The sequence below is a fragment of the Bidens hawaiensis genome, unplaced genomic scaffold (assembly GCF_021521415.1).
Source record: "Bidens hawaiensis isolate Kalapana, Puna unplaced genomic scaffold, B.hawaiensis_p1.1 tig00012184_1, whole genome shotgun sequence".
NCBI lineage: Eukaryota > Viridiplantae > Streptophyta > Magnoliopsida > Asterales > Asteraceae > Bidens > Bidens hawaiensis.
The window spans coordinates 358,847-383,133 of NW_027491981.1; the positions used below are offsets into that span (position 1 = coordinate 358,847).

A 24,287-nucleotide genomic window follows, 5' to 3' on the forward strand; every position below is an offset into this window, starting at 1 on the left:
AATTTTTTGCCCAATACCCAATCCTATTCTAAAATAAATTTTCTTTTACCGCATCTCACACCCTCTGCCTCACATTCTGAATGTCTGCCTCCCTTGTCCCTTCGTCTTTTCAAGCTTCAGCTCACCGGAATCAGAAATTCCGGCCACCAGGCAGGGGAGGACTCACGGTGACAAACAATTCCACTATTCCAACTCGCGACATGCATCGATAATTTGAAAGGAAACGATTTAAAAACTTGAATGGTTTTGCAAGTCTTGTTAAAATTGATGGTTCAATTAAAGAAACACCATTCCTTTGCATTGGTGTATAGTTTATAAAAGTTAGCTCTCGTATTACCCGTCGCAACCGCAACCGTTGGAAGATCCTTTTCGGCGATGAAGTATGTGAAGTCCGATTTGCCTAATCGAATGGGTGATGAAAATTTAAGCGACAACTGTATTTGTTACATTGAGAAAGACTTGCTTATCAATGTTAAAGTAAATGATTAATGGTTAGATTTCAAAAAATGAAAACTCGTAGAGAACAACCTTAATATATTTGTTATCTAATATTTTGTTTGGTAATCCTTTTTTTATATGTATGACCCGACCCGACCCGATTCGACCCGACAGTTGTATCAGTACAGACCATAGAAATTCCCGACCTTTGTGAGAAAATTTTCTGGATCCGCCACTGTGTACGCCACGTACACCATCTCATAGGTGCATGGACTAGCTAGCGGTGTACCCCTCTGTTTCTTGCTCTGGGTGTTTCTGTGTTACACGACTATTTTATTATTATTATTATTACGCCACAGTCGTGTAGTTTAGTATCTGCATATGTTTCTATTATAGTTCTGATTTGTTGAATATGTTTATATATACGCATCTGATTACGTTCCGATCGTGTATCAGATTATATGTTTCTGATTACATTAACCATTTGTTTTTGTTTCGGTGTGGATCTCGAGTTTGTATTCGTATTAGTTTTAGCGTCAATTTAGTCCATGCTTCAGTTCAATATATGTCTTGTTTTCTGTATGTACGTCTTTATTTTTACTATTGTTCTTTCTATTACCGGGCACTTTTTGGCTCAGCCGTATTTTCTTTGATGGTTTTTTTTCTTATTTGTTGACAGGTAAACCGGAAAAGTAGGGAATTAGTGATGAGAGAGAGTAATGAAGTTCAAGATTTTTAAAGACTATTCATTTTTATTAGTTTATTTGAGTAAATTTTAATTTGACTTAGGCTTCTATGTATTTTATTTAATATCTATGATAATGACACGTTAGCTAGTTACAGGTTGGAGTGTTACATTTTGAGTTCGGCCCCTAGAAATATGTACAAACTACGCTATTGCCGCTCTACATATATATTATTTTAATATACTCCTAAATCCATACTCAATCCAATTTCTGAATTATAATAGAACAACAGAAAAAGTATAACATTTGATTTCCAGTAACACATTTAACAAGTTACACTACAATCAAATTGTGTAAAACTGTAATATGCAAACCATAAATCTCAAAAGCTTTAATCTGTTGGCTACTTGGCTATATATGCAAGCACAGTTGTCCAAACACAGACACCATTAATGCCAAGTGTATACACCCAACACCACGTTGAAGCCACCGTTACACAACACCTTCATCAACTTCCAGTGCAAGGTGTCTTCACAACATAACTCTTCCGCCACACCCTCTTCCACCACCTCTATAAAACCACCCTCACATCACTTCACATTTCATTCAAACAAACACATACACACATTAATAACCATGGTTGCTATAAAACTCATAGGTGTTTTTCTTTGCCTCCTTGGGACCACTGTCATTGCCACCTCCCGCCTCACCAGCCCGGAGTTCTGCAACCTCCAGCAACTCACCAAGAAACAACCTTTGCAGTTTCTACAATTCGAAGGTGGTTCGGTTGAGAAATATTTGAATCAAAACGATGAGGAGTTTCAGTGTTTCGGACTTAATCCGGAAAGGGTGACGATACAAACCGAGTCTCTTTCGCTTCCCAACTTCTTTCCGTTCCCTCGTCTAATCTTCATTAAAGAAGGTACCTCCGATTAATATTCAAGTATGTGTAACTATGCACACAGTCTGACGTCTATTTTCATATACTAAAAAGTCATAGTATGTTTGAGGTTGGATGACACCAAAACACTTTAAAGTTTGACCAAAACTTGAAAGTCCGTTAATATATGTCTATATATGGGCTAGTCTAGATACTAGCTAAACTGCGTTCTCACCAATAATTTTCACAATTTTCAATGTCTGACTTCTTTATACGTTTTTTACTAACTAAACGATAGTTCTCATCAATAATTTTCAATGTTTTAACTATTTTATACTAGCTAAAAGGCCGGTCTCACCAATTATTTTCAACGTTTGTCTTTTTCTTTCTTCTAATCTTTACTGCTAAACAGTTCTTCTCACCAATAATTTTCAACGTCTGACCTTTTTTTTTCTATTTTGTAATTTTTAAACGGCTGCTCTAATCAATAATTTTCATCAATCTTTTTTATATTTTTTACTAGCTAAACGGCTATTCTCATCAATTATTTTTCAAATGTCTTTTTCTTTTAAATGGTTTTACCGGCTAAACGGCCATTATCACCAAAATATTTTTAACTCTATTGAAAACGGTAATTCAAATATTGTTCAAACTGCCGGTGTTCACAATATTTTTTAAAGTTGGACTTATTTTTGTTCAAAACGCTCATCTAGATATTGTTCAAACAACCATTCACGAATATTATTCGAAGTTCGACCTTTTTTTGGTTAAAACAGCCGTTTGAGTTTTTCCGAATGTTTTGTGGACGGTGTTTTATGATGGGCATGATCCATTTCATAGAAACAAACGGCCATCTGTTTTGACCGAAAATTTTCAAAGTTTAACCGTCTATGATGAAAGGGTCATCTAGGATATTGTCTAGACGGCCGTTCTAACTTCTAACCAATAGTTTTTAGAGGATGACCCTTATGGTCAACCATAATTTTTAAAGTTTTGACTTCTTTTTATCAAAATGACCGGTTGGGATATTGTCTAGACGGCTGTTCTATCCAATAATTTTAATTTATTAAGACGACCCTTATGGTCAACCTATATCTGAGTGTTTTGTGGACGGTCATTTGATATAGTTATTTGCTTATCTTTTGTGTAGATATCGTACTTGGCCGGAGGAGTTTCAAGCCAGCACCTTCAAGAACAACAGGGTTTCTTCAGGCCGGATCAGGAAGGCTTTTTCTTTAAGAGTACCTATGCTGGATTTGATAGGGAACTACTGGCCGAGTCGTTTAACGAATCTCCTCAAGTCGTGAGTGCATTGCAGGAGCCCAGCAACCGCGGGCTCATCGTTAAAGTCCAGCAACCCATGCGATTTGTCACCCCCGACGAACAACAATTCAGCAGAGGAGGAATTCCGGCTAACGGTCTGGAAGAAGGAAGATTTTGCAGTTCTAAACTCGTTTTCAACTTGAATAGCCAACGTGAGGCCGACATCTTCTCCGAACAAGCTGGAAAGCTCAACCTAGTTAACGAGCACAAGCTTCCCATTCTTTCTCACATGGACGTCAGTGCCGAGAAAGGATACCTTCAACCGGTAATTTCTTCAGGAAAACATACACTGTTTAACATTTAATCCTGCATCGTTTCAAACGGCTATCTAGATAGTGATCTTACTGCCGTCTTGACCAACTTTTTTTTTTTTTTGAATTGATCGACCGTCTATGACTTTATGTTCATAACAGCTAGTACAGCTGGCCAATTATTCGCCGAACAGCTGTCAATAATTTTCAAAGTCTGAATCCCTATGGCAATCGCTCATATATTGTTCAAACGACCGTTATGACCAATAACTTTAAAGTTTTGACTTTTTTTTAATCTAAATAGTTGTCCATATATTGCTAGGACGGCCGTTCTGACCAATAATCTTCAAAGTTGGACCCCAACGGACGTTAAGTGTTTTGTGGACAAACGTCTTATCACCTTAAATCTGATGAGCTGTAATCAGATAAGAGTGGTGAAGAGGTAGGTCCCAGCAGAGCCCAGTTGGACCCGCAAGACTCACCTTAAACAGGGACGTCTGCGCAGAGACCAACTGGATCCGCAGGACCAACCATGCTCAGAGACGTAACGTCCTTACGCGCAGTACGCAAGCTGGTCCCGCAGGAAATGCCTCCCAATGGTGAAGGACTCCGCCTGTCCCCGCAGCCTCGGATACAAGCCATTAGGGAAGGCCACCCGCGCAGCATGGCTACACGCACAAGGCACTTAACTCTCCCCAGTGTCACCTGAAGGAATGAGCAAAGGCGGGAGGGGGAAAACTCCCGCCTAAATGAGCCAGTCCGTATGATGGAGGATCTTTTGTGTGATACCTGACGAGGTACAGACAAAAGATCTGACCAAGAATGCGACAGCTCACTGACAGCAGCATGGCAGACAGCACGCCACAGCACTGTGACCAATAGCCGCCGCCTACCCACCAACTCCTGCCAAACCACGTGCCTAGCCTGTAGTTGGCAGAAGAGGAAGAGTGCACGACACGCCTGCTCTGTGTCAGCCGCTACCTATCCACCACTCACAGGCAAGGCACGTGCATAGGTTACAGTTGGTAGCGTGTTGGGCCGGCTAAACCCCTTGGAAACCTACCTTCGGCTATAAATACCCCAATGGTATGATCATCTTAGAACATCTTATCTTATCATATATACCTGATATCTGCTCTAGCAATCTCTTAATATACTTTTATATTTAAAGAGCAATCTAGTCTGATTCTCACGCCGGAGGGTGGTCACAAGGAGGAACCCCCCCCCCCCTTCTCAGTGACGAGCTCACGGTGTCTGTTTTGCAGGTTATCAGAAGAACCATCTTCCAAGGGTCTAACCCCTCGTGGGAAACAGCTATCTAACCCCCAGGTTACCAGTAATCTGCCCGGGGTCCGGTTAGTGTTTCTTCATTGGCGCCATCCGTGCATAAAGCTAGAACTTCATTTTTCTCCAGTTTTTTCAAACTTCTAGAAAGATGGTTAAAGAAACTCCGGTAACCACAACCCCAGCTACTGGAGGGAATACCGGCAACACAGTTTTTACAAACACTACCCCGGTTACCCAAGCCGGGGCAAGTGAAGTAAATTTTTACGAACACTACCCCAGTTACCCAAGCTGGGGCAAGTGCAGTAAATAATCGCCCACTGGGATTCACCGATACCCAGTTTAAAAAACGAACAAGACTCCCCGCCAAACTCTCGATGAAGTTAAGGCATGGGCGGAGGCACGACAAAAGGAATTCCAAGCTGAGTTGGACGAACGCTTGCGTTCCGTCCAACAGGCCGACGAATTCGAAGAATACTTGGACAATGACTCGGAGGAATCCGACTCCGACACGAACCCTCGCCATAGGGCAAAAGGGAAGCGTAAGGAAACGGACTCCCAACTGAGAAGGCATTTTGGACAAGCCTTCAAACCAAAAAGCACAGGTGGAAGTTCACGAGATGTCACACCCGGCCCTGAGCGGCGGAAACAGCCGGGCGCGCACGAGTGGGGATTGATAATTAAGCACGGGCCATTGCAAAACATTCAAAGATTTTTATTGCGCATGAGAAGTTTAGTACAAACACGTTACATTGTTCAAAGATTACAAAAAAAACATCCAAGTATAAAACTGAAGATTTCCTCGCCATATCCCCTTGCGCGGCGGGTAACCGTGCGCATCGAGGGGATAAAACCAAAATCTTCCAAAAAGCTTGTTTTAGATGTTCGGCGTGTGGTGCTCTAAGTGTGACTCCATGCGCTACCTAGTTATCTCCTGAAAGACACGTAAAAACATTTGAATCAGTATAAACTGAGTGAGTTCACAAGTTTTAGTAACTTGATAAATCTTATTGCATCATAATCATTCTGAAACATAATTCTGTTAGCATCATTAAAACACATGCTTGGTAAAACATAGTTCTATCAACATATTCTGATAAAATCGTTCCGCGGGTTACGCGCGAACATTTCTGAGAACTGTGCTCGTCTGTGTAAGTGGCGCTGCCACTACGAGCTAAAATAACGTAATACCGTCCCGCGGGTTACGCGCGGACACTTCTGGAAAACTGTGCTCGTCTGTGTAAGTGGCGCTGCCACTACGAGCGAATATGTGCTGTAATACCGTCCCGCGGGTTACGCGCGGACGTTGTGCCGGAAAACAAGGCGCTCGTCTGCGTAAGAGGAGCGACCTCTACGAGCGGGCTTAATCCCATAGTACTGCCCCGTGACATGCTAGGCACTCGTCTGTGTAAGAGGTGCGACCCCTACGAGTGGGCGGATCAAACCAGCAGTCCCTACCCTTAGAGTTCCAATGGTAAAGTGATCACTTACTCGAATCTGGTGCACTATCATCGAAAAACCATAGATAACTGTTCGCATTGCTCATCATGAAACATAACTTAAACACGTAATCGTTTGCTTAGCTTGTAAGTATACCATGATAAAACATTATTTAAGTACGTGTCCCTCGCCCCGAAAACAGTTTAAAATAGTGAAAACAGTGAAAATGGGGCTGTGAGACTCACCTGTGGTTCTTGTTAAGGGATTAATCGAGATTCGGGTTTTCTTGGTGTTGGCCTCGGATTCGAAGGTCTAGAATACGATTAAATAACAAATATATATATTAAGATCAAGATATAAGGGTTGGAAAGTAGATCTCAAGGTTATAATCTCGGCTTACCTAGTAACAGGATCGGAGCTGGAAACAACGGATGCTTGGGAAAAGATTAGTGCAAGTTTGTAGTTCTTTGAAGTGTGTTTTGGGTGATAATTTAGGCTACAAATTTATAGGCAAACTCAAGGGAACATAATCCCTTGCTTTAGGGAATTGTAATCTTTTGAAATGATGATAAAGTATGGAAATTATTATTATTTATTAAAAAGAGTAGAAAAGTAGATTAAAGATTCTGATTTGATATGGACAGGACATGCAGGGCTGTGGTTGGTGAGAGTGGGTGGCTGGCAGTTGACTTTTACAGTTTGCTTTTTCAGTGCTTTAGACAGTGTACAGTAAAAAGTAGAAGTTTTCTGAAACACGCAACCGCCCTCTTTTGGGCGGGGACAATTTCCTTAAATCTGATCATTTTGACTAAGTGTTCTGCGCGTATAACTTGGTGCGCATAGCTTTCTGCGTGTAGAACATTTCTTTGCTGCGGGTAGGTGCGTAACCTTCTCGCAGTTAGGGACATTTGAGTTTCATTTGTAGATTCTCCAGGTGGTTTTGGTATTTCAACATAGTGATCAGTCATGTTGAAGTCAATTCCATCCTGGAGCTTCAGACAAACTAGCTCTCAACGTTCCCGCCATGCGGGTAGGTTAGTTCCCTTCCGCACGCGCATAAACGATGTAGGATGCACCCGCCTTAGCATCATGCGGGATGGTCAACCCATAGACAACATAACGTTTAAGTTACATGAAAACATAAGGCCAAAACGTTCACGCATGGCGCATATAACATATGCTCACGCTGGTTCTTAACATGGTGCGCTCGCGCAGGGCGCACATAACACATGCACGCGCTGACTAACATGGCGCGCTCGCGCAGGGCAAACATAAATGCCCGCGCTGATTCTAACATATGCTCGCGCCGGGCGCACATAATGTGCCCGCGCTAATTCTTAACATAGCGCGCTCGCGCAGGGCGCACATAACAAATGCACGCGCTGACTATCATGGCGCGCATAATATTTACAATCACCTAATTATTAGGTTGATTACTTAGTTTAAGGGGTTGGGAATTTACCGGGCGTCACATTCTCCCCTCGTTAAACGAATTTCGTCCCGAAATTTAGGAGACGTTGCTGGCAGAAGCCATATTCTGAAAGAGGTGTGGGTATTTTATGCGCATCTGATCTTCTCTCTCCCAAGTGAATTCAGGCCCACGCCTTGAGTTCCATTGAACTTTTACCAACTTGATTCTGCTTCTGCGCAACCTTTGTTCTTTCCAATCGGTTACTGCTATAGGCTCTTCTACGAAGTGCAGCTGTTTGTTAATATGAATTTCTTCCACCGGTAAAATCAACGTTTCGTCAGATAAACATTTCTTGAGGTTGGACACATGAAACGTATCATGAACTCCACTGAGTTCGGCGGGTAGACGGAGTTTATAAGCAACCGGACCGATCCTTTCCAGGATCTCGAATGGTCCAATGAAGCGCGGATTCAACTTTCCTCGCTTGCCGAAACGGGGGACTCCTTTCCATGGAGAGACTTTCAAAAGTACTTTATCCCCTACTTGAAATTCCAATGGTTTCCTTCGCACATCTGCGTAGCTCTTCTGTCTGTCGCGCGCTGTCTTAAGGCGATCCCTTATCTGAAAAATCTTGTCTGTTGTTTCTTGGATCAATTCTGGACCAGTCATTTGCTTGTCACCTACTTCAGCCCAGCACAGTGGGGATCTACACTTGCGCCCATACAAAGCTTCGAACGGCGCAGCCTTAATGCTTGTGTGATAACTGTTGTTGTAAGAAAATTCAACCAATGGGAGATGAGTATCCCAGCTACCTTCGAAATCGATTGCGCACGCGCGTAGCATATCTTCCAATGTCTGGATTGTTCGCTCGCTTTGCCCATCCGTTTGAGGATGATATGCCGTACTCATGTCAAGACGAGTACCTAAAGCCCCTTGTAACGATCTCCAAAACCTTGATGTGAACCGACTATCTCTATCAGAAATGATGGACACTGGGACTCCATGTTTTGAAACTACTTCTCGAATATACAGTCGGGCTAACTTTTCCATCTTATCGGTTTCCTTGATCGGCAGGAAGTGCGCTGACTTAGTTAGCCGATCCACAATAACCCATATTGTGTCATAACCCCCAGGTGTCCTTGGCAGTTTGGTGATGAAATCCATAGAGATTTGTTCCCACTTCCACATGGGAATTTCTGGCTGCTGAAGCAACCCCGATGGTTTCTGGTATTCAGCCTTTACTTTTGAACACGTCAGGCACTTACTGACATACATCGCGATGGCGCCTTTAAGATTGGGCCACCAATACAGTGTTTTAACATCTTGGTACATCTTGTCTGCGCCAGGATGTACGGAATATCGCGTCTTGTGAGCTTCGTTTAATACCTGCTCGCGCAATCCTCCCTTGAGAGGGACCCATATGCGGTTGGCAAAATATCGAGTGTTGTTCCCTTTAAGTTCCAAATTCTTAATCATACCCCCAAGGCATTCGTTTTTAACAAACTCTGGTTTCAAGGCTTCTTGCTGAGCGTCTCGGATGCGGGTAGAGAGATCTGCGTGAATGGTCAACCTTAGAGCCTTGACTCGTAGCGTTTTTATTCGTTCCTTCCTACTTAGCGCGTCTGCTACCACATTCGCTTTCCCCGGATGATACTTGATCTCGCAATCATAATCATTTAACAATTCAACCCATCTTCGTTGCCTCATGTTTAAATCCTTTTGATCAAATATATGTTGAAGGCTCTTGTGATCCGTAAAGATTATACACTTTGTACCATAGAGGTAATGGCGCCAAATTTTTAGCGCGAAGACAACCGCTCCAAGTTCCAGATCATGCGTTGTGTAGTTCTTTTCATTGGTCTTAAGTTGGCGCGAGGCATACGCTATGACTTTGTCTCGCTGCATAAGGACACATCCGAGTCCTTGATGTGAAGCGTCGCAGTAAACGACGATGTCATCTGTCCCCTCGGGCAGAGATAGAATTGGCGCACTACATAACTTCTGCTTCAACATTTGAAACGCTGCTTCCTGGTTTTTGCCCCAAACAAACATCCTGTCTTTCTGAGTTAGCGCGGTCAGAGGTAGAGCTATCTTGGAGAAGTTCTCAATGAAGCGTCGATAGTAGCCAGCTAGTCCTAGGAATTGCCTCACCTCAGTTGGGGTTTTTGGCGCTTCCCAGTTTTCGATGGCCTTGACTTTGGAAGGATCAACGTGAATTCCTTTCTCGTTCACAACGTGACCGAGAAAGTGAACTTCTCTAAGCCAAAACTCGCACTTGGAAAACTTCGCATACAACTTTTCTTTCCTTAACAATTCCAAAATCAATCTCAGGTGTTGCTCATGCTCGGCCTTGGTCCGAGAGTAAATCAGAATATCATCTATAAACACAATCACAAACTTGTCCAAGTATGGTTTGCACACACGGTTCATCAGATCCATGAATATAGCCGGTGCATTAGTTAGCCCGAAAGGCATCACTAAGAACTCATAATGGCCATATCTAGTTCGGAAGGCTGTCTTTGGCGCGTCTTCCTCATGGACCCTAAGTTGGTGGTATCCTGACCGTAGATCTATCTTCGAATAATAACTGGATCCTTGCAACTGGTCAAATAAGTCGTCAATCCTCGGTAAAGGGTACCGATTCTTGACTGTCAGCTTGTTCAGCTCCCTGTAGTCAATACACATTCTGAACGAACCATCCTTCTTCTTAACAAACAGTACTGGAGCTCCCCAAGGTGAAAAGCTTGGGCGTATGAAACCCTTATCCAATAGTTCCTGTAACTGATTGGATAGCTCTTGCATCTCAGATGGAGCTAATCGATAAGGCGCTCGAGCTACTGGCGCAGCTCCTGGGACCAAATCAATACGAACCTCGACTTGTCGCGGCGGCGGTAATCCGGGCAGATCTTCAGGAAAAACTTCTGGAAATTCGCGCACTACTGGTAAGTCTTCAATTCTTCGCTCATCTTTCTTCTCTACTACGTGCGCCAGGAAGGCGTAGCACCCTTTCCTTAGGCACTTACGCGCCTTTAGGCACGAAATCAGTTTCGTCGCAACTCCCTTTCTTTCCCCTTGAATCATCAAAGTTTCTCCGTTCAACAGTGGAATCCGGACCTGCTTCTCATGACAAATAACCTCTGCGAGATTCTCAACTAACCAATCCATACCTACCACAATGTCAAAACTTCCCAAATCTATAGGCAACAAGTTAATATTGAACCCGTGACCTCCCATGACTAAAACACATTGCTCAGCCCTTTCGCTCGCGCACAACTGCCTACCATTGGCCAGTTCTATAGTATAAGGTTTGTCTAACCTACTGGTCGCTAAGCCCAGGGAGTTTTTAAACTCATGGGATATAAAACTTAGGTCAGCGCCAGTATCAAATAAGACAGATGCAAAATGGCCGTTAAGAAAAAACGTACCGGTTACCACATTCGGCTCTTCTTTTGCTTCGCCTGCGCCGATCACAAAAGCTCTCCCGCGAGCTTGGTTTCCCTTTTGCGGGCAATCCCGACTGAAATGCCCTGGCTTTCCGCATGCGTAGCAGTTGTCATTGGCTCCAGCTTCTTTAGCACGGCAATTCATCGTCTTGTGTCCTGGTCTGCCACATTTGGCGCACGTGACGCTCGCGCATTCACCCTCGTGGTGGTACTTGCATTTGTTGCACTATGGGTAAGGCCCGCTGTATCCTTTCCTTGATGGTTCCGCGGCTTGAATCGCGTAAACCCTTGTGCTTTCCTGCTTTTTGGGCGGTGGCTGCTTGAAGTCTGATCCTCGGTGGGAGTTCCATTTCCTCTTGGAGTCAGAGGTTCGCTGCTCGTTCAAGCGAGCAGTCAACATACCCGCACGAACCGTATCCCTTGTAAGGGTGATGGCTCGCGCAACCGCCTCGTCAAAGGTCGGAGGTGCGGCGGCGTTGAGCGGGACTCTAACGACAGGAGGTAACCCAAAGATGTACCTCTCGATTTTCTTTTCTTCTGTGTTTGCCATGTCTGGCACCAGCTGGCAAAGCTCGTTGAAACGATTGGTGTAGGCATCGATATCCGTTCCTACCATGGTGTGGTTCCAGAATTCTTGTTGCAAGCTCTGAATTTCTGCGCGAGAGCAGAACTTTCTCATCAACATTTCTTTCAATTCTTCCCAGGTCTTGTGAAGAGCAACTTCTCGCCCCAAAGTCTTTACTTGGAGCTTCCACCAAGACGAAGCTGCTTCTTGGAACATGCAGGTCGCGTAAAGGACCTTCTGGTTTTCACTACATCCGCTGATGGAGAGAACGGTCTCCATCTTGTCAATCCAATTGTAGAGCCCAATGGCTCCTTCGGTGCCTTTGAACGGCCAAGGCCTACAGGCCATAAATGTTTTATAGGAGCATCCTTTGTCCAAGGCTCCTGATTCGGGTTCTGGGGTCTCGTTCTCTTGGCGACCCTGACTAGATTCGGCCTTGCTGGCCTCATGCGTTGCAATCGCCTGCGCGATTATTTCTGCGAGCTCCTCGGGTGTCATGGTAATTCCCTTGGCTCTGGTTGGAGGCATTCTTTTCATAAAAAGAAAATATAACAAACTTAGCGCATGTACTCAGAGCACATAATGTTCTTATCTCTAGACACTGTGACCCGTGTTCCTAAGTGCGTGTGTGATTTTTCTTTTGAAAATATTCTTTGAAAAATATTTCATGCGATTCCCCAAAGGTTATAGTCTAGGTTAAAAACTTCTTTTCCTAGTTCGCTATAACCAGTGCTCTGATACCAATCTGTCACACCCGGCCCTGAGCGGCGGAAACAGCCGGGCGCGCACGAGTGGGGATTGATAATTAAGCACGGGCCATTGCAAAACATTCAAAGATTTTTATTGCGCATGAGAAGTTTAGTACAAACACGTTACATTGTTCAAAGATTACAAAAAAAACATCCAAGTATAAAACTGAAGATTTCCTCGCCATATCCCCTTGCGCGGCGGGTAACCGTGCGCATCGAGGGGATAAAACCAAAATCTTCCAAAAAGCTTGTTTTAGATGTTCGGCGTGTGGTGCTCTAAGTGTGACTCCATGCGCTACCTAGTTATCTCCTGAAAGACACGTAAAAACATTTGAATCAGTATAAACTGAGTGAGTTCACAAGTTTTAGTAACTTGATAAATCTTATTGCATCATAATCATTCTGAAACATAATTCTGTTAGCATCATTAAAACACATGCTTGGTAAAACATAGTTCTATCAACATATTCTGATAAAATCGTTCCGCGGGTTACGCGCGAACATTTCTGAGAACTGTGCTCGTCTGTGTAAGTGGCGCTGCCACTACGAGCTAAAATAACGTAATACCGTCCCGCGGGTTACGCGCGGACACTTCTGGAAAACTGTGCTCGTCTGTGTAAGTGGCGCTGCCACTACGAGCGAATATGTGCTGTAATACCGTCCCGCGGGTTACGCGCGGACGTTGTGCCGGAAAACAAGGCGCTCGTCTGCGTAAGAGGAGCGACCTCTACGAGCGGGCTTAATCCCATAGTACTGCCCCGTGACATGCTAGGCACTCGTCTGTGTAAGAGGTGCGACCCCTACGAGTGGGCGGATCAAACCAGCAGTCCCTACCCTTAGAGTTCCAATGGTAAAGTGATCACTTACTCGAATCTGGTGCACTATCATCGAAAAACCATAGATGACTGTTCGCATTGCTCATCATGAAACATAACTTAAACACGTAATCGTTTGCTTAGCTTGTAAGTATACCATGATAAAACATTATTTAAGTACGTGTCCCTCGCCCCGAAAACAGTTTAAAATAGTGAAAACAGTGAAAATGGGGCTGTGAGACTCACCTGTGGTTCTTGTTAAGGGATTAATCGAGATTCGGGTTTTCTTGGTGTTGGCCTCGGATTCGAAGGTCTAGAATACGATTAAATAACAAATATATATATTAAGATCAAGATATAAGGGTTGGAAAGTAGATCTCAAGGTTATAATCTCGGCTTACCTAGTAACAGGATCGGAGCTGGAAACAACGGATGCTTGGGAAAAGATTAGTGCAAGTTTGTAGTTCTTTGAAGTGTGTTTTGGGTGATAATTTAGGCTACAAATTTATAGGCAAACTCAAGGGAACATAATCCCTTGCTTTAGGGAATTGTAATCTTTTGAAATGATGATAAAGTATGGAAATTATTATTATTTATTAAAAAGAGTAGAAAAGTAGATTAAAGATTCTGATTTGATATGGACAGGACATGCAGGGCTGTGGTTGGTGAGAGTGGGTGGCTGGCAGTTGACTTTTACAGTTTGCTTTTTCAGTGCTTTAGACAGTGTACAGTAAAAAGTAGAAGTTTTCTGAAACACGCAACCGCCCTCTTTTGGGCGGGGACAATTTCCTTAAATCTGATCATTTTGACTAAGTGTTCTGCGCGTATAACTTGGTGCGCATAGCTTTCTGCGTGTAGAACATTTCTTTGCTGCGGGTAGGTGCGTAACCTTCTCGCAGTTAGGGACATTTGAGTTTCATTTGTAGATTCTCCAGGTGGTTTTGGTATTTCAACATAGTGATCAGTCATGTTGAAGTCAATTCCATCCTGGAGCTTCAGACAAACTAGCTCTCAACGTTCCCGCCATGCGGGTAGGTTAGTTCCCTTCCGCACGCGCATAAACGATGTAGGATGCACCCGCCTTAGCATCATGCGGGATGGTCAACCCATAGACAACATAACGTTTAAGTTACATGAAAACATAAGGCCAAAACGTTCACGCATGGCGCATATAACATATGCTCACGCTGGTTCTTAACATGGTGCGCTCGCGCAGGGCGCACATAACACATGCACGCGCTGACTAACATGGCGCGCTCGCGCAGGGCAAACATAAATGCCCGCGCTGATTCTAACATATGCTCGCGCCGGGCGCACATAATGTGCCCGCGCTAATTCTTAACATAGCGCGCTCGCGCAGGGCGCACATAACAAATGCACGCGCTGACTATCATGGCGCGCATAATATTTACAATCACCTAATTATTAGGTTGATTACTTAGTTTAAGGGGTTGGGAATTTACCGGGCGTCACACGAGACTTCTCCAAAACGTTCAGACCGAACGTTGCAAATGCGGGAACGTCCAAATTTGCAAGGGACATTGCGGAAGCAATTGCCCCAAAAAGTGCCAAACAAATGCCCAACATAGGCACTTATGATGGTATGTCCGACCCAGACGACCATTTGAACAGGTTCATAGCAGGGGCAACCGTCAGCAACTGGACGGAACCCACGTGGTGTTACATGTTTCAAATGACGCTGGTGGGGGCTGCTAGGGTTTGGTTTGATCGTTTACCGGTTAACCACATTTACGACTGGGCAGACTTCCAGCAGAAGTTTAGCCAACACTTCAGCCAGCAGCGAAAGTATACCGAGGAGCAATGGACAATCCTCAAATGCATACGGGAAGAAGATGAATCTCTGCCAAACTTCATCACTCGCTTCAACTCAAAGAAGTTAAGTTTGGGCAATATCAGCGAGGATCTTGTTCGCGCAGCCTTCATCCAGGGCGCGCAGGACCCAGAGCTTATCCGCACCCTAACGGGTAAAGATGGAATGCCATCCACATGGGATGGCATCATGACAGCAGCTAAACGCTATGCGGAAACGGAGAAGCAACTGGGTAGAGACCTTCCGCAGAGCACAAACCTTTACACCCAGAGGACGAGAGAGGACAACGTCCTCACCGCCCGATTGAACAAAAAACGGAAGCAAGGCATTTGGCAGTCAAGGGTAAACTTTGACACCTCATCCGGCTTACAGCACCGATTGGGTGAAAGGGATAATGTAAAGCTGCACCGGAACTCCAGATGGACGCCACTTACCAAAAGCGTCACTGACATATTTGCTACTGAAGAGCTCCCATGGCCAAAGCCTCCAGTAATCCGACATCGTCACGATGCTGATCGGAGCAAGTACTGTGACTATCACAGAACAAAAGGCCACAACACTGAAGAATGCATAGACGTAAAAGACATGGTCGAAACATTCGTCAGAGATGGGACGCTCGCACACCTCGTGGCGAAATAAAAGCTAAGCAGGCAGGTGCATGTGGAACCATGGCTGGGGTAAACACGAATAAAAAATCAGCTTCAATATGGAGACTACATGCTGCGTAAAGAACGAGATCCCGAAACAGGTGCGTGTCGGCTCGATGGCACTCCTGTCCCAACATGGGAGTTCAATTACACAGTTTGCATGTAATCAATTCCAATTTGTACAGAAAAGGCCAAGAGCCACTTCTAATGGAAATGATTCTCTTTCAAACGTCGAAGCTGATGATTTACATTTACTTTTGTACACACTAATATGCTGGTTTTCACCGCATAATTACAAAAAACGTCATTGCATGGGAAGGCGGTCCTACCCGCACGAACCCAAAAAGCATGATAAACCTTCACGCAGGTCAGTTGAAGGGGAAAAAAGTTACCATATGAAAGTGCTGGTCTATCCGCATGAATCATTCGAGGGAACTGCACCAACCTATCAACAACCGCGCGTGGGACGGTTCAAAATTCTTAAGAGGAAAAGGTAAACCTATACGCAGGTCAGATATGGGTAAAGTTATGCCATCCTAAGTGCAAGTGACGGGTCTACCCGCACAGTCACGAAAGAGGAAGCAAAACTTCACACCTATTATCAGCCACGTTCAAAGGTTAACTTATCCTCAACAGGCAAACCTTCGCGCAGGTCAGTTGAAGGAGAAGAGTTCTATTATTCCATTAAATGAAAGTGCCGGTCTATCCGCATGAATCATGAAAGGAAAATGAACACTAACCTATCAACAACCGCGCGTCGAACGGTTAAAACTATCCAACACTGGTGACGGCATTCACATTACGTGAAGTCGTTGCGTGGGAAGGCGGTCTTACCCGCACGAACCCAATAACGTGGCAAACCTTCACGCAGGTCAGTTGGAGAAGAGTTCAATTATTCCATTAAATGAAAGTGCCGGTCTATCCGCATGAATCATGAAAGGAAAATGAACACTAACCTATCGACAACTGCGCGTCGAACGGTTCAAAACAAAATTCTTAAAAAGGTAAGAAAAACCTACACGCAGGTCAGGTATGGGTAAAGTTTTGCCATCCTACTAAGTGCAAGTGACGGTTCTACCCGCGCAATCACGAAAGAGGAAGCAAAACTTCACCTGTTATCAACCACGTTCAAAGGTTAACTTATCCTCAAAAAGTAAGAAAAACCTACACGCAGGTTAGATAAAAGTTAAAGTTTAGCCATCCTACCAAGTGCAAGTGACAGTTCTACCCGCACAATCACGAAGGAGGAAGCGAAACTTTAACCCACTATCAACCACGTTCAAAGGTTCTTATTCTAAACACTTGGAAAATTGCTATTTTAAACTAAGTATGCAAGTCATAAGTTTATAAAGCAAAGAATCCAATGAAAGGAATAACAATCGTATATTTCAATGATATATTACAACAGTGGCCGGGTAACTACCCGCCTAAAAGAAATCTATACAAAGCTAAGTCTATCCTTGCAGTGGGAAGGGATCTTCAGGATCAGGCTTCAGGGCCACCTCCGCTTGGACCAGCACCGTCAGAGAGCGGCTGCCCAAGGAAAGCCTTAAGGATGTTTAGCCCATCATCAGCAGCAGCAGCTTCATTCACCTTCTCCACCACTGGATGCGGGAAGGCAGCGTACTGGTTCACAGCTTGGTCATAAGCAGCTTCAGTATTAACATTGAATAAAGGGAAGTTGGAGGGCGGAAAGCCTCTCTCAGCAAACCCTAGACCAAGCAGGAAGCCAGTCTTCTCCCCATCCTCATGAGAAGCGTTGAGGGCTGCGCTCATCGCATCATCATAAGAGGTCTCAGAAAGGACCCGACGCACAACCTACAAAAGAAAATTACAAGTTAGAACATTTTCTAATTACAAGTAGAAAGAGAAGAAAAAGAAAAGAGGATACCTGAGGCAACGCTTCTCGAAGTAGCCATTGGAGGGTAGCTTGCACTTCGTCACGGGCGCGTTCGGCTTCGATTTGGTTCAGATTGGCAAGTAATACTTCCTTTGCGGCAGCCTCTTCGACGCCCTTAAGCTTCCGCTCGGTTTGGTCAAGCACCCCCCTCTGGTCAAGAATCTCTTGCAGCTTCTTGGCATCTTCCATTGCCAAGGCGTCATGAGCATGCTGAAGAGCCTTTAATTTGCATTTAAGCTGCTCATTCTCTTCGCGAAGTGGCTCAGCAACAGCTTCAGCCCTGGCAGCCCTCTCAGTTGAGTTTCGCGCAGTCTCCTTGGCCAGCCGAAGCTGTTCATTCACAGCTTGGGCAGCCTTGGAGCGGGCCTCGAGTCGCGCCTGGACTTCAACCTCGAGGGCCTTGAATGCCTTCTCCTTCTCGGCTGCGGCAGCGGCCAACTGCCGGTTCTCCTCCCGAAGAGCCCGCGCTTCAGATACATCTTTGGCGCGCGCTGCTTTTAACTTGTCGTTTTCACGACAAAGCAGCTCGACGCGGGGCTGCGTCCGGGCCTGGAGAACCCGAAGCTCATTGGTTAGCCTACCCTCTTGGTAGCTAGCCATGGCTTCCCCCAACGCACCATGAGGAGCAGCGTGGCGAGCCCAGTCCACGCACTCCACAGGGGTGCGAAGGGTTGTTCCTCGGCGTATGTTCCATCTTGGAACATACACTTCATTGGAATCCGACACTGCAAAAGAAACAAAGGCAGTTAGGAAAAGATGATAAAAATATACAAAGGAAAAAGAACCCTACGTACCTGTAGGGTCAATAACAGGCCGATAGCCGCCAAACCCATCACCTGAACCTAAAGGAAATCCATCCAACAGGTCAGGCAGATGGGAAGGTGGCATAGATCGGCGGGAAGCCCGGCGCGTACCTGATGGTCCGGCCGTCGGTGCCGGTGGCGCAGGTATAGTGGCAGCCGCTGTGGTAGCCATTGTTGGCGTCGCCTCCTCAGCAACAGTAACCGCCGGCTCCGTGAAAGATGCTGTAAAAATTGCACTCACGGCCGGCGGAGACACCTCAGCTGGAACAGCCTCAGGAAGGCTGGAACCAGCGGAAGCAGGCGCAGACGCCTGGGTCGACGCCTCGGGAAGGCTGACCGAGCCTTCCCTCATTGGCGGGGGAATACTTGCTCCAATTACACCCGGGAATGCGTCAACATCCACACCTGCACAAGCAAAAGTGTTAGAAAAATTTATTTGAAACAACAAATCTAGACAAGAATTATGGGGGTACTTACGGGGTTTCTTGAGCTTGAACGTACGGACGAGCGGGGGCGAACCCGATGGAGCCGGCCTCTTGACACCGGTAACCGTCGTCGTCGCTGCCTCCCCGGAGGTAACAGCTACAGCCTCCGGAGCGGTGGTCTCCTCACCACCGGGCTTCCCCGCCACCTCTGCACTATCTGACTCCGAGTCAGATAGGACTACCGGGTCGGCCATAGAGGCCACCTTCTCCTTGCCTTTCCCGACGGCAGCCTTTTTCTTCCGCACCAGTGGAGGACCTTCTGCGGATTCCTCAGAAGAAGAAATGTCAACTCCAGCAGCAGGCACAGCATTGAGAGGTTCAGGGTAGAAGATAGGCTTACCTGGCCGTCGGTGGCTCAGGATCTCTTGGCCTGGCGGGTAAACCTCCACGAACCGACCCGCGGTCTGCTCTAAGATGGGCAACTCGTTCTCGTCCAGAGCACGAGTACCCATCCGCGCGGGACCATCTTCCTCCCGCGGGTTCAGGAGCGACTGAAGATCGTTCCCCTCTGAAATCAACAAGAAAGTTAGAAAAAATCGAAGTCAGCAAAATGAAACAAGACGTACCATAAGGGACAGAGTTCGAACCATATTCAAGGACGATCGGAACCTTATCCGCATTCGCCGCCTTCCACACCCGGCTCATCCCCAGCATCACCATCGCCGACTCCGGAAAACGGAAAACCGGGGACTGGACCCGGGATATCTTCGAGAACCATTCCGCCTCCTCGTAGTTGAGGGCGGGAAGGTTCGGAAGCGCCTGGCCATTCTTGAACTTCATGGCGATGGGGATGGCGCGAGCGGATATGAAGAAGAACTCTCTTCTCCATGAGCGAAGACTCCGCTCGGTGGTACAAATCTTTAAACCCTTGATACGGGTTGTAAGAGTGTACCACCCCTGGATGCACCTCCAAGTGTAGAAGGTCATCAGACGGTCAACGAGGGGCTCAAGGCCCAGTATCCGGCACACCCACTCAAAGTGCCGGACCTTGGCAATGGCCATGGGGTGCACCTCTGTCAGGTGCACACCGTGCCTCTCCAGGACACGGTACACAAACTTTGTCAACGGAAACCTAAGGTTTCCGTAGACAAAGAATGCAGCATAAACCCCGATCTTGCCACTAGGGGCATCGTACACAGTATGGTGGGGTTCAGGAAACACAGGCTCGAGAGACTCGAGCATGAACTTCCTGACGATATACTGGTACAGATCGACAGGAAGAGAGCACTGGCATTCTCCAGCAGTCTTCTGGTCATCAGCATCATGAGAAGACATGGTGGAAGAAAGATGAAAAGAGATTTCAGGGTAATGCTTTACTGAACAGAAAAATTCGCCGGAAATTACTTGAGAAGAAGAGATGAAAGTGAAAAGTGTGAATTGCAAATAACCCTCTCCCCCTTTATATAGTAATCGCAATTAATGCGATGAATTTAATACGGAAGAGAGAGAAATCAAAGGTGCAATGAAACTAGGACGCGTGGCAAAAGCAAGCTGGCAACATCTGTCACAAGGACGTATGCCAGAGATTTCGCGGCTACGCGCCCGAAATCCCGTGCCCACGCGCCTGAAAAAGCAACTGGAATGACCATGTTCTGTCACGTCACCATAACTCCCTGCACGTCCTGACACAGTCAGAAGAAACCGTCGCACGACGTTTCAGAGGTTTGGACTTATCTTTTCACCAACTCTTCGAATTTCAAAATTCAAAATTCGAAAATATTAAAAAGTAAGCGGGAAAATACCCCTTACCCCTTGGCAAGCAAGTAACCGTAAGACGGATGCGGGTACAGTGTAAAGGCAAAACCCTTCACATACCTAGCACCCGCAGGGAATTGAAGCCAAATAAACCTTGGCAAACAAATAACCGTAAGACGGCTGTGGGTACAGTGTTAAGGCAAAACCCTTCACATACCTAACACCCGCAGGGAATTGAAGCCAAGAAAACCTTGGTGAACAAGTAACCGTAAGACGGATGCGGGTACAGTGTTAAGGCAAAACCCTTCACATACCTAGCACCCGCAGGGAATTGAAGCCAAGTACCTCGGCAACCAAGTAACTATAAGACGGGTGCGGGTACAGTGTAAAGGCAAAACCCTTCACATACCTAGCACCCGCAGGGAATTGACGCCAGGAATACCTTGGAAGTAAAGTAACCGTAAGACGAGCACAGGTACAGTGTTAAGGCAAAACCCTTCACATACCTAGCGCTCCGCTGGGAATTGAAACCAAGAAGGATCTTCTGGGCAATGCTTGCGGAAACGGAAATAACATCCCCGCATAGCGGGAACGTCGAGAACTACGTTGTTTGAAGCTCCAAGATGGAATTGGTGGTCTTAACATAATTGATCACTATGTTCAAAACTACCAAAACCTCATGGAAAATACATACAACTGGGACTCAATGCTCCTGACTTGCGAGGAGGTTACAGACCTACCCGCATCATACCCAAAGACCAAGCAGGAAACTCGGGCATTTCTGCAAGTGACAAGGACTTCCGCGGAAAGAATCCCCATGGAAAACCTTACAAAACCCTTTTCAAAACCCTTTGCTCAAGTCCAAAAGTTCACCTCATTTTATTAAACACTCATGAGAAGAACATTGGACTGGGGGGACTTGAAGAGGTAGGTCCCAGCAGAGCCCAGTTGGACCCGCAAGACTCACCTTAAACAGGGACGTCTGCGCAGAGACCAACTGGATCCGCAGGACCAACCATGCTCAGAGACGTAACGTCCTTACGCGCAGTACGCAAGCTGGTCCCGCAGGAAATGCCTCCCAATGGTGAAGGACTCCGCCTGTCCCCGCAGCCTCGGATACAAGCCATTAGGGAAGGCCACCCGCGCAGCATGGCTACACGCACAAGGCACTTAACTCTCCCCAGTGTCACCTGAAGGAATGAGCAAAGGCGGGAGGGGGAAAACTCCCGCCTAAATGAGCCAGTCCGTATGATGGAGGATCTTTTGTGTGATACCTGACGAGGTACAGACAAAAGATCTGACCAAGAATGCGACAGCTCACTGACAGCAGCATGGCAGACAGCACGCCACAGCACTGTGACCAATAGCCGCCGCCTACCCACCAACTCCTGCCAAACCACGTGCCTAGCCTGTAGTTGGCAGAAGAGGAAGAGTGCACGACACGCCTGCTCTGTGTCAGCCGCTACCTATCCACCACTCACAGGCAAGGCACGTGCATAGGTTACAGTTGGTAGCGTGTTGGGCCGGCTAAACCCCTTGGAAACCTACCTTCGGCTATAAATACCCCAATGGTATGATCATCTTAGAACATCTTATCTTATCATATATACCTGATATCTGCTCTAGCAATCTCTTAATATACTTTTATATTTAAAGAGCAATCTAGTCTGATTCTCACGCCGGAGGGTGGTCACAAGGAGGAACCCCCCCCCTTCTCAGTGACGAGCTCACGGTGTCTGTTTTGCAGGTTATCAGAAGAACCATCTTCCAAGGGTCTAACCCCTCGTGGGAAACAGCTATCTAACCCCCAGGTTACCAGTAATCTGCCCGGGGTCCGGTTAGTGTTTCTTCAAGTGGCTTAGGTATTGCAAGAGCTAGCCATTCAAATCTACTATATATAATTAATTCTTTAATTTTGTCACATGCAGAATGCATTATTCTCACCACACTGGACCGTGAACAGCCACACCCTCGTATACGTGCTGAATGGTGAGGCACAGGTGCAAGTGGTGTCAAACAACGGTCAAGCCGTGTTGGACGAGCAAGTGAACAAGGGTGACATCTTCTTCGTGCCACAATTCTTCGCAACAACAGCTAGAGCTGGCCAAAATGGGTTCGAGTGGGTAGCGTTCAAGACCAACAAGTCTCCACTTAAGAGCCCGGTCGCAGGGTACACGTCAGTGTTCCGAGCCATGCCACTCGAAGTGATCACCAACTCGTATATGGTGTCTCCGAGCCAGGCCCAAGGCTTGAAGATCAACAGGCAGACGGAGAGCCTACTGTTTTCTCCAATTAGCCAGAGGTCTTAAGTGTACGATGGGGCAGGCTAATAAATGAGATTTAAGTGTCCTTTCGTTGTTGTTTATGTGTACTGGAATAAAACTTAAAGAATAAGTTCGGATGTTAAGGCTTTGTAATGGTGTTGTTTTGTGACGTGTCAAATAAAAAAGGTGGTTCAATATTATCAAACAAGTAGCTGGAATATCTCAGTTGGTTAGAGCGTGTGGCTGTTAACCACAAGGTTGGAGGTTCAATTCCTCCTTCTAGCGGTTTTTTTTTTATAAATATTTTTGGTGGATAATTGTTGGGCAAAATGGGCTGGGTTGAAAAATGGGTCTAGTCAGTTGTCACCACAGGTTGCGAAAATTTTAACAATAGTTGTTTTGGAATATGGGTTACCATAGGCCGGGCCGAGTCGGGTGCCAGTGGTAATATCTAATGAATTATGGGCCAGTTTGAGAAAAATTTAGTAATACAAGTAAAGTATACAACATCAGGCTCGCAAATTATCAAAGACTGATCTCATCTTAGAAATACGATAGTAGATACTGACACAATACGAAAATAATCAACCTTAAATCCTTAATCAACTTTGGGTTGTCTTCGGATTGTCCTAAGATTAAATAACCTATTTACAATTACAACTTGTGTAGCATGTTTATAGCCAGTACGTTTACAACTTTATTACAACATCTCCCTTAAATTGTTTAAAAAAATGGGTTACAATAGTAATGCTCAAATTACATGGTTTACCAAGTCATAGTTATTTGCCACCAACAAATATGTATGTGTTTGGATGCATTTATTTTAAATTGTTTTGACAGTGATATGATCTACATATAACATGACTGCATCAACGCATACTAGTGTGTATATAAATATAAGAAAAACTACATGGTTCAACTGATACAATCCTTAGAGGGGATTAGGCTCCAAGAAATTAGAAAGGAGGTTAGAGACCAACTTGGGACAATTTTATGATGATTTCATTAATGAAAAAGATTACAACTTAAATAGGAATTGGGAATACATGTCCACCATGCCACTAATAGCATGTACACCATGTCCTACCCTTATTTCTAGCCATGACCTCCACTACTTAGATCATGTTAATTACTGACTCAACAAGTAAATAAAAAAACATAAATACTAGACTTAATAATTGCTGAGAGAAATTAATAAAAATCTAATCCATCAAACAGGCTGGTTTCGCATATTGTCTTTTGGGCCAATTGGATTGGGCCGTGGTCTTTGGGCTGCTTCCCTGATCCGCATCATCAACCTACTCCACAAAATATATATTCTAGAACATTTAAGCATTATATAGTAAAAATCGTTTAGGGTATTATTTATCTATCAAT

General features: G+C 45.4%; 1 protein-coding gene across 1 annotated transcript; it reads left to right on the plus strand.

The window, feature by feature from the left end:
* The first annotated feature begins 1,760 nt into the window (after window positions 1-1,760).
* Window positions 1,761-23,045, plus strand: LOC143540255 (11S globulin seed storage protein 2-like). Its single transcript, XM_077033363.1, has 4 exons — window positions 1,761-2,046; window positions 2,119-2,123; window positions 3,155-3,592; window positions 22,575-23,045. The coding sequence occupies exons 1-4, from the start codon at window positions 1,761-1,763 to the stop codon at window positions 22,953-22,955; spliced, it is 1,110 nt and encodes a 369-aa protein (XP_076889478.1). The 3' UTR covers window positions 22,956-23,045.
* Window positions 23,046-24,287: the final 1,242 nt, after the last annotated feature.

What these genes read in the sequence shown, in the direction of transcription:
- LOC143540255 (XM_077033363.1), top strand. Translation starts at nt 1,761, where the DNA reads ATGGTTGCTATAAAACTCATAGGTGTTTTTCTTTGCCTCCTTGGGACC. An exon ending in AGAAAGGATACCTTCAACCG is followed by an intron (nt 3,593 to 22,574) that starts GTAATTTCTTCA and finishes TGTCACATGCAG; the next exon opens with AATGCATTATTCTCACCACA.